The sequence below is a fragment of the Silene latifolia genome, chromosome 9, assembly GCF_048544455.1.
Source record: "Silene latifolia isolate original U9 population chromosome 9, ASM4854445v1, whole genome shotgun sequence".
Taxonomy (NCBI): Eukaryota; Viridiplantae; Streptophyta; class Magnoliopsida; order Caryophyllales; family Caryophyllaceae; genus Silene; species Silene latifolia.
In genome coordinates this window covers 125,309,137-125,317,883 of record NC_133534.1, presented here as the reverse complement: position 1 = coordinate 125,317,883, position 8,747 = coordinate 125,309,137, and the positions used below count along the sequence as shown (strand labels likewise).

General features: G+C 39.6%; 2 protein-coding genes and 1 long non-coding RNA gene across 3 annotated transcripts; all 3 read left to right on the top strand.

Moving 5' to 3' along the window:
• Positions 1-299: 299 nt before the first annotated feature.
• On the top strand, positions 300-866 carry LOC141601559 (uncharacterized). The gene has a single exon (XM_074421853.1). The coding sequence runs from the start codon at positions 300-302 to the stop codon at positions 864-866; it is 567 nt and encodes a 188-aa protein (XP_074277954.1).
• Positions 867-881: 15 nt separating this feature from the next.
• LOC141601558 (uncharacterized) lies at positions 882-4,880 on the top strand. The gene is made up of 4 exons (XM_074421852.1): positions 882-1,466; positions 1,580-2,014; positions 2,063-2,745; positions 2,861-4,880. Exons 1-4 carry the CDS (start codon positions 882-884, stop codon positions 4,878-4,880), a joined length of 3,723 nt encoding a protein of 1,240 aa, XP_074277953.1.
• A 1,005-nt stretch (positions 4,881-5,885) lies between these two features.
• LOC141598272 (uncharacterized) lies at positions 5,886-8,368 on the top strand. Its single transcript, XR_012523386.1, has 3 exons — positions 5,886-6,992; positions 7,215-7,855; positions 8,255-8,368. It is a non-coding gene; the product is annotated as an uncharacterized LOC141598272 (long non-coding RNA).
• Positions 8,369-8,747: the final 379 nt, after the last annotated feature.

Here is an 8,747-nt window from a genome sequence, read left to right as displayed (position 1 = left end):
GTTTCTACTCCGATAGGTAATCAAAATTCTGTTAATGTTCTTATTAATAAGGCTTTAGATAAATCGGCTATGGTTTCTGGTAGTAAGACTGCTCGACGTTCTGTTGGGACTGGTCCTGTAACTCGTACTGCTGTGGTACAACCAGTTGCGACTCCAGTTGTGGTACAACCAGTTGCGACTCCAGTTGTGGTTCCTGCAGTGGTTGTTCCATCATTCTATGTCCGGAGTTTGGGGTTCCTCAGGCCAAAGGGGGCCCTGCAACTACGACGACCTCTTAGGAGGCTGTTGGGGCAAAAAAGATGACCTGGGCGGAAAAAGTAACAAAATCGGCTATTGGAATGGAATTACATGGTTGCAAGGATTCTTCTGATGTTGTTGTTATTGATGTGGAAGACATTAAAAGTGAATTGGCTTATTGGGAGTATACTTTAGTTGGGCAGTTCATTGGGGGTAAACCCACTGTTACTCAGGTTCGTGAATTTGTTACTAAACACTGGACACAGGTTAGTAAGCCAGAGGTGCTCTACTTTAAGAAGGGATGGTTCTATTTTAGATTTGATAAGCAGGAGGAAATGCAAACAATTCTTCGTGGAAATGCTTGGAGTCTAGGAGGGCATTCACTCATACTTAAGCAATGGACCCCTCATTTCCCAAGAGAATTAGACAATATTTCTAAGGTTCCAGTATGGATTTTGCTACCTGATTTGGATCCCCAATTGTGGTCTGCTACAGCTCTTAGCAAGATTGCTAGCAAGATTGGCACACCTTTGTATGCTGATCCAGTTACTACTAATAAGGAACGACTCACTTTTGCTAGAATCATGGTTGAGGTGGACTTAGCTCAACCTCTTCCTGATTTTGTTTGAATTCAGACTCCTTTTATGGGTCAATTTACGCAGCAGATCAAATATGAATGGCTTCCATATTACTGTACACACTGCAAGAAATTGGGACATGAGCAAAAGGTGTGCAAACTGTTGAAGAAGAAAGAAATTGGTAAGGAGCCACCAGCAACTACTGCTGTCCCTAAGGTTCCTGTGCATGTTTCTGCCAGTGAACAAGCTATTGTGACACCCACTGTTATTGATGTTGGATTTGTGGAGGACTTGACCCTGAGTGGGGAGACTGCTGATCCTGGTATAGGTGGGGGTTGTCAGCCTGTATCTGGGGTTAGTAGTCCTTCCATTCTGGTGGCTAGAGATAGGGCTTCCTTGGATCATCATGAGTCTGGTGTTGACCACTCTCATGCTCTGCCCAACAGCTCTGGGACCCCTTGTCACGAATTGGTCCCTGGTGATCAGGGGGAGCTGGAGCAGCAGTCTCAGCATCCAATCCCTGAGTCTCCAAACCAGTTTGGTCTATTGGATTGTGTGCCTAGTGATGTACCTGCTAGTAATAACCAAAAGCTGGCTATTGTGGTTCCCAAAAATTCTACCTCCTCTGATCTTTCATGGGGGGAGCAAGAGGTTAGTGAAGTTGAGGACCCTCCTCCACTTCATTCCCCATGAGGATTGGAGCTTGGAACATAAGGGGCATGAATAAGCTACTAAAGCAATCAGAGGTTCTTTCTTTATTTCAGCATAATAAATTGGATATTCTTGGGATTTTGGAGACTAAGGTTAGACCTGCTAAGGCCTCTCCCATCAGGAGGAAGCAGTTTAAATATTTCTTTGTTATTGATAATTACTCTTCTCATAATAATGGGCGTGTTTGGGTCCTCTGGAGAGATTCTGCTATTACTATAACCATTCTGGATAGTAGTAGTCAATGGATTCATCTTCTAGTTTCTCGGGGTAAGGTGACTATGGAGGTTACTTTTGTGTATGGTTTCAATCACCCTGCTGGGAGGATCCCCCTGTGGGATTTCTTAGCAGAAAGGGCTAATTGTGCTATGCCATGGTTGGCTCTTGGGGACTGGAATTGTGTTCGAAACATTGATGAAAGAATCAGTTCTGATCCTCCCAATATCGGTGCTATGGATGATTTCAATGCTGCTATTGCTAATGCTGGCTTGGTTGAACTTAATACTTCTGGGTGTTTCTATACCTAGACTAATAAGCAGGAGCTTGGGGATAGGAAGTGGGTTAAACTTGATAGAGTTTTAGCTAATTCTGAATGGTTACACATTTACCCTGATGGATATGCTGAAGCCCTTCCTTCAGGTTTATCTGACCATTCTCCCTTGGTTATTTCTCTTTTTACTAAACTTCAGCATAGGCCTTCTCCTTTCAAATACTTAAATTGCTGGGGTCAGGATCCGTTGTTTTTACCCATGGTTCAGAAGGAATGGCAATCTGGGATATCTGGGTGTAAAATGTATGTTTTGGTTCAGCATCTTAGAAAGCTCAAGACTGCTCTAAAAAGTCTTCATAAGGAGTCTTACTCTGGTATACATGACAAAGTCAGAAGCCTACAGCAGAGATTGGAGCTGTGTCAGGTTCAACTTCAACATGATCCAGTAAACTCTATTCTCTTGGCTGAGGAAGAGGTTTCTAGTAAAGAATACTGCAAATTTCGAAATGTTGAGCTCAGTATTGCTTATCAGAGGGCAAAGGAATTTGATATTAAGATGGGGGATGCCAGCACTAGCTACTTTTATTCCAAGATTGCTGGTAGAAGAAATTCTTCACTGATTGCCAAAGTGAGGGATTTACAGGGTAATGAGTGTACTGAGACAAAAGACATTGAGGCTGCTTTCCTGGATTATTACACTAACTTTCTGGGGGCTGAAGATCAGGTTAAAGTGTTTGATGATCACATTATCCAGGGGGGGCTATTTTTTGACTGCTGAGGATGGAGCTGCCTTAACAGCTCCTATTTCACCTTTGGTGATCAAAACTGCACTTTTCTCCATTGATAGCAATAAGAGCCCGGGCCCTGATGGTTATTCTTCTGGGTTTTTCAAGGCTGCTTGGAATGAGATCAGTGCTAGTTTTATTTCTGCTATACTTGATTTTTTTCAGACTGGCAAGCTCCTCAAAGAGGTTAATTCTACTTTGATCACCCTCATCCCTAAGGGTAACTCCCCTGCCACTATGATGGACTATCGACCAATCTCTTGCTGTTCTATCATTTATAAAACTATTAGTAAAATTTTGACTAGCAGGCTGAAGAAGGTTATGCCCCTCATAGTTGGCAAGGAGCAATCTGCTTTTGTTGGGGAGAGGTCTATTTTTGATAACACTCTTTTGGCAAATGAATTGGTTAGAGGGTATGGCAGGAAGTACAAGACCCCCAGATGTATGATTAAAGTGGATATCAGGAAGGCTTTTGACACTGTCAACTGGAGTTTTCTTAAATCTGTCCTTCCTTTGTTTGGTATCCCCTCTCAGTTTTGCCACTGGATTCTCACTCTGATTACTAGTCCTAGGTATTCTCTCAGGATTAATGGAGCATTTGTTGGTTATTTTGAGGGGAAAAGGGGGCTTAGACAGGGAGATCCCCTTTCCCCTTTGCTTTTTGTGTTGTGTATGGAGATTTTATCCAGAATTTTAAGAAGGATAACCCAGTTCAACCACTTCAGTTATCATCCAAAGTGTGTTAGGATTTACCCGACTCATCTTATATTTGCTGATGACCTTTTGGTATTTGCTAGAGGAGATTTGCCATCTATCCTTGCTGTCCAGGAATGTTTACAACTCTTCTCTGATTACTGTGGGCTTACTCCTAACCCCACTAAGACAAATATCTATTTTGCTGGGGTTCAAGCTGAGATAAAGGCTCTAATCCTGGCTAGTTCTGGTTACATGGAGGGTGCTTTCCCTTTCAAATATTTAGGTACCCCTCTTCATGTATCTAGATTGACCAGGGATATGTTTCAGCCGCTTCTTGCAAAAATTCGCAGTAAGTTGGGGTATTGGGCTAGTCAGCAGCTTACTTATGCAGGAAAGGTTCAGCTCCTTAGTTCCATCATTTTTGGCATTGAATCATTCTGGTGTGCCTGTATATTGTTGCCCAAAGGGATCATCCATGATATTGAGAGAACTTCCAGACAGTTCCTATGGGGTGATGGTTCTCACAATCGTATGATATTCTTCAGTTGGCAGAAAGTGTGTAGAGCAAGATCTCAAGGGGGGTTTGATATCAGAGAAATTCTAAGCTGGAATAAAACGTTGCTACTCAAACTGTTTTGGAAGTTCCAATTCAACTATGATTCTGTATGGATGCAATGGTCTAAAGCTTACCTCTTTCAACACCAATCTGGTTGGGACATTGACCATACTGCATCTCCCATATGGAATTATATCCTCACTATCAGAGATGATTTCATTGCTAAAGTTGGCTCCCTGGATGCTGCTCAGGCGCTTTTCCAAGAATGGCATGCTAGGGGTAAGCTTCCTTTGGCTAAGATTTATAACATTTTTCGTGGCAATAGTCCTACTCTTAAATGGATGCAACCTCTGATGGATGGAGTAGTCACCCCACAGCATGCTTTTATATCTACACTGGCTGCTCAAGGTGCATTACCTACTACTGATAATATTTGCACTCGTGGCCTGGTATTGATTAGTCGTTGTGTTCTTTGCTACAACGCTTTGGAGACCCATCAGCATCTCTTTTTTGGTTGTCCCTACTCCAACATAGTTATGCAAGGGCTCCTTCATTGGCAAGGGATCATAAGACGTATTCTTAGTCTTAAGCATGAGCTATATAAGCTAGCCCATTACCGCTGTAGAACATGGAGGAAGAGGTTGGCTTGTTGTGCTATTGCTGCTGGGATTTATGGACTTTGGCATGAACGGAATAGGAGGATCTTTGTTGGCACTTCTCGCTCTGCTGAGCAGCTCCTTAGGTGGATTAAGTATTGTATCTGTCTTAGGATGTATGCTTGGAATAAGGGCATTCTAACTTATGAACTGTCAAATGTCTTACTAGGATGAGGTTGTGTAGGTGTGTCTTTATTTTCCTAGAGGTTCTTCTCTTGTAAGATTTCTTGTTTCCCATTTTATGAATGAGAACACTGAACTCTTTAAAAAAAAAAAAAAAAATAATAATAATAATAATAATAACAATATTTTGGTTCATATGATAATGGCACAAGCATGAGAACAGTGAGAACGCGTGTCAGCCGTTGGATCTTGTCTAACGCGGCTAATCTAAGGGCCTATAACGCGCTTCTTCGTTAAGCTTTGTCTTTCTTTTTTCCTGAAATTTACCTCGCGCTTCTTTGTTAAGCTTTCAACCATGGATTCCGACCTTCTTCGTTAAGCTTTCAACTATTTCTCTCTCCTTATTCTCTGTAGAGTTGCATTTTCATATTTCTGTTGGATTTTCTCTTACCTATTTCATCATGAAGGTATTTACTGTTTAGCTTCAAGCTTTTTTCGATTTCGTCCTTAATTTATTTAGTCCGTTTTATGTAACTCTAATGTAACCTAAAGTAATGTTTCTTATGTTCATTTTGCCGGATTATTCATTTTTTGATGAATTTTAAGTTCAGTATTGTTGTTAAAATCAAAATTTGCGTTTTCATTTGCATGCTATCAGAATTTGCATCTGTCGCATTGTTTGTTGATTTCGTAACTTGCTTATACATTTCAATTTGTTTGTTGTTCTTTAGTTTGACCTAATTTGTGCTTTTTTTGGATTTTTGTTCAATTTTAAGTACTTTTAACCTAAGTTGCATCAATTTAAGACCACATGCAAAAGGTCATAATGGCGTGCACATTATTATTGTAGATAATGCACATTTCAATAAAACTGATAAGACATTTCTTCATGAAACGTGTACAACACAACACAACTCATTAATATTGCATGCAAAACTACTTTCAGTTATTGAAAATTGCACACTTTTTCTTACCATTATTATCACATTTTCATGAGTCAGAATATATGCTTAGTTCATTTAGTTTGAAGAGATTCGAAACTAGACATATTTTCCCCTGACTGTGTTATCTTTAATATGTACTTGAAGCGCAAAGGCGATCCTGGAACTGTTACACGCCGTATTTCTCCGAGGTTGAACAACCTCAGTCCTACTGTTGATGATCCTACTCCAACGTTCTCCCGTATTACCACTCGGATGTCACCTAAAAGTTTTGTTGATGTCCTTCGTCACCTTGATTACAACCAATGGTGTGCTCAGGAAGAGATTGATTTTTCTTTATTGTTCTGGGTATGGGTTACAAGGCTTCCTTTACGCCGTGGTTATTGGTTAATTGAGAACAACAACCCGTATTCTGATTTCATCATTCTGCCTGATAAACAGCGCTTTCGCGTGTCTGCTTCTTGTATCCATGATGCTGTTGGCCTCCCAATTGGAGGAAAACCTGTTTTACTTTCATGCTGTAGTGACGAAGATGCAGAATGTGACGCGTTTTATGCGCATTGGAAAGCTCAATTTCATGTTGATGGTTAAGTGGATATCAGAACCCTTGTAGAGCACATTATTTGTCATGATGATTACAGTGATCAATTTAAGATTAATTTTATGGTGTTTGCTGTATCTTTGTTAATGCGAAACAATCAGAAGTCGTTTGTTAATCACCAGGTACTAAAATTGCTGAGGAATGTGTCTGCCATTGGTCAGCTCGATTGGTGTCAATATGTCATGGAGAGTTTATGGTTTAACACAAAGTATTGGGTGAAAAAGGGGAAGAAGAATCACTTTGGTGGACCTCTCCTGTTTCTAATAGTACAAATCTTCTGTCTTACATCTATTGTTAGTTATTATAGTTTTAAAACCTGCCATTTTCCAGTCATAATCCTATTTTTACTTGCAGCTTGTTTATGTTAACCGTGTTGTCCATGAAAAACGATTCGTAGAAAGAGATTACTATACTCTTTTGAATTGGACATCTACTGCACTTTTCTCAAGGGAAAAGCAGGAGATAGAAGTTGGTCAGTTTGGTCTTAGTCGTGTAAAAGGTCGAGTGATGGAAAGAATTGGATTTTCTCATCCACGTAGAAAAGTGGTTGAAAAAGTATGGAGAGTGTCGAGGGATATTAGTACTGATACAAAATCTCCAATTTCGTACTCGTCTCCGGAGGTATATCCATTGATTCTCGAAATATTTCCTATTCCTTTTCAAGATTCACTTTGAAATATTTTCTTTGTTAGATGTGCTTGTTTACATAAGCACCTTTTGGATTATTATTCCAAATGTACCTTCATAGCACTAAAGATGTACCTTTAAATTATTGGATATGTTACTGTGCTTCTTTCCAAACCGAGACGCGCCTTGGCATTAATTATACTGTCCCTTGTCCAGGAATTTGCAGACGACTACACTGCTTCAGCAAAAAGAGTCATGGAAGATATGGTTGTGTTAGATGAGAAATGCGCGGTTGGGTTTCAATGTTTCCCAGGTGAAGAGTGTGTCAAACAGGCCCATTCAACAGCTGAATTTGTATATTTGACATATGGTGGTGGTACCGAAGATGTGTCGTGTGCACCGCCGTGGGAATCCAGCGCACTGGAGGAGGATGAATAGTTTATTGCTGTAGCAAATGCAGCCGAGAAAGCGGACAAATTGAAACTTGCTCGTGTTAAACATAGAGAACAATTTGCTAAGTGGAGAAATTCATCCATACTTGTCACTGGTGAATTTTCGTTCAATTTAGGGTTGGAGAAAGACTTTGCTGAGAGTGAGGCAAGGTTAGCTACAACTAAAGGGGTTAAACTGGATCGCCCTGTCACTGGTGAATCTTCTCCACGTGCCAAAAGGGTTCATTTCATGGCAAGTCCTACCTATATACCTCTATCCAGCAACAAGCAACTGTCATCTCGTTTTGATCCGCTGTTTTCTGCTATCCAAGATGACACCAATGTGTTAACACCTCTTACTGCGGTGCACCTTCAAGTGGCTGAATATGTTTTTAGTGACCGCGGCACTAACAATCGTCGGTCCAGGTAATCTAAAATGTGAACTTGTTAAATTAATATTTTGTGAATGTAATTTTCACTGTTTCACACCTGACAAGTAATTTGATATATTTTTCCTTGTTTCCTTTTTTTTTTTGCTCTAATGAGTACTTATATTCGTACAAAACTTATTTTGCAACGCGAATGCATTTGTGGTCATTAAAGCCGTCTGAACATGTTTCGAGTGTTGTAATTGATTGCTGGTCATCATATTTGAATTCTAAAGAGGAAGAAAATAATCTTAGTACTCCGAAGCGGTTCTTTTTTACCACGCTTGTGCATGTAAATACATTTAAATACACTCTTTTAAACATATGATCTTAAACGCTGTGTGTAATATGTATTTTGAAATTTTGTACTTCCCTCTTTCGTTACTTTCCCATACAGACTGTATTAGCGAAACCCAGCCCAGGTTTAAGCGATGAAAATATTTAAGAATTGTTCGAGGCTCGTGGAAAAATGGAGTTGCAGCTTTTCCCGGGAATAGACATAACTTCAATCGCACTCGTAAGTTGCTATTGTTCGCTTGAAATACTTTACAATTTTCTTTGCCATTATTCTATTGTATTTTAAAAAAATTGAGTCATATTATTATCCCATAAGTCCATTCTTTTTTTTTATTTTATTCTAACTACTAAACCCGTTTGAACCTCAACTTGTATATACCCATTTTATATTAAAAAAGTTCAGATTAGGTCAAATTAGGATAAATGGCCATTTAACACAATGTTAATGTTACAATTTCTCAATGTACTTTCTAAACGTTGTAAATGTACTTTTTCAACATTCATAATGTACAAATTAGGTCAAGTCACAACAGTTCTAATTGGTCATTGTTGTAATTTCTCAATGTTAATATTGTAATTTCTCAATGTACTTT

What these genes read in the sequence shown, in the direction of transcription:
- LOC141601558 (XM_074421852.1), top strand. Translation starts at nt 882, where the DNA reads ATGGGTCAATTTACGCAGCAGATCAAATATGAATGGCTTCCATATTAC. An exon ending in CTATTGCTAATGCTGGCTTG is followed by an intron (nt 2,015 to 2,062) that starts GTTGAACTTAAT and finishes ACTAATAAGCAG; the next exon opens with GAGCTTGGGGATAGGAAGTG. An exon ending in GCTGAAGATCAGGTTAAAGT is followed by an intron (nt 2,746 to 2,860) that starts GTTTGATGATCA and finishes CTCCATTGATAG; the next exon opens with CAATAAGAGCCCGGGCCCTG.
- LOC141601559 (XM_074421853.1), top strand. Translation starts at nt 300, where the DNA reads ATGACCTGGGCGGAAAAAGTAACAAAATCGGCTATTGGAATGGAATTA.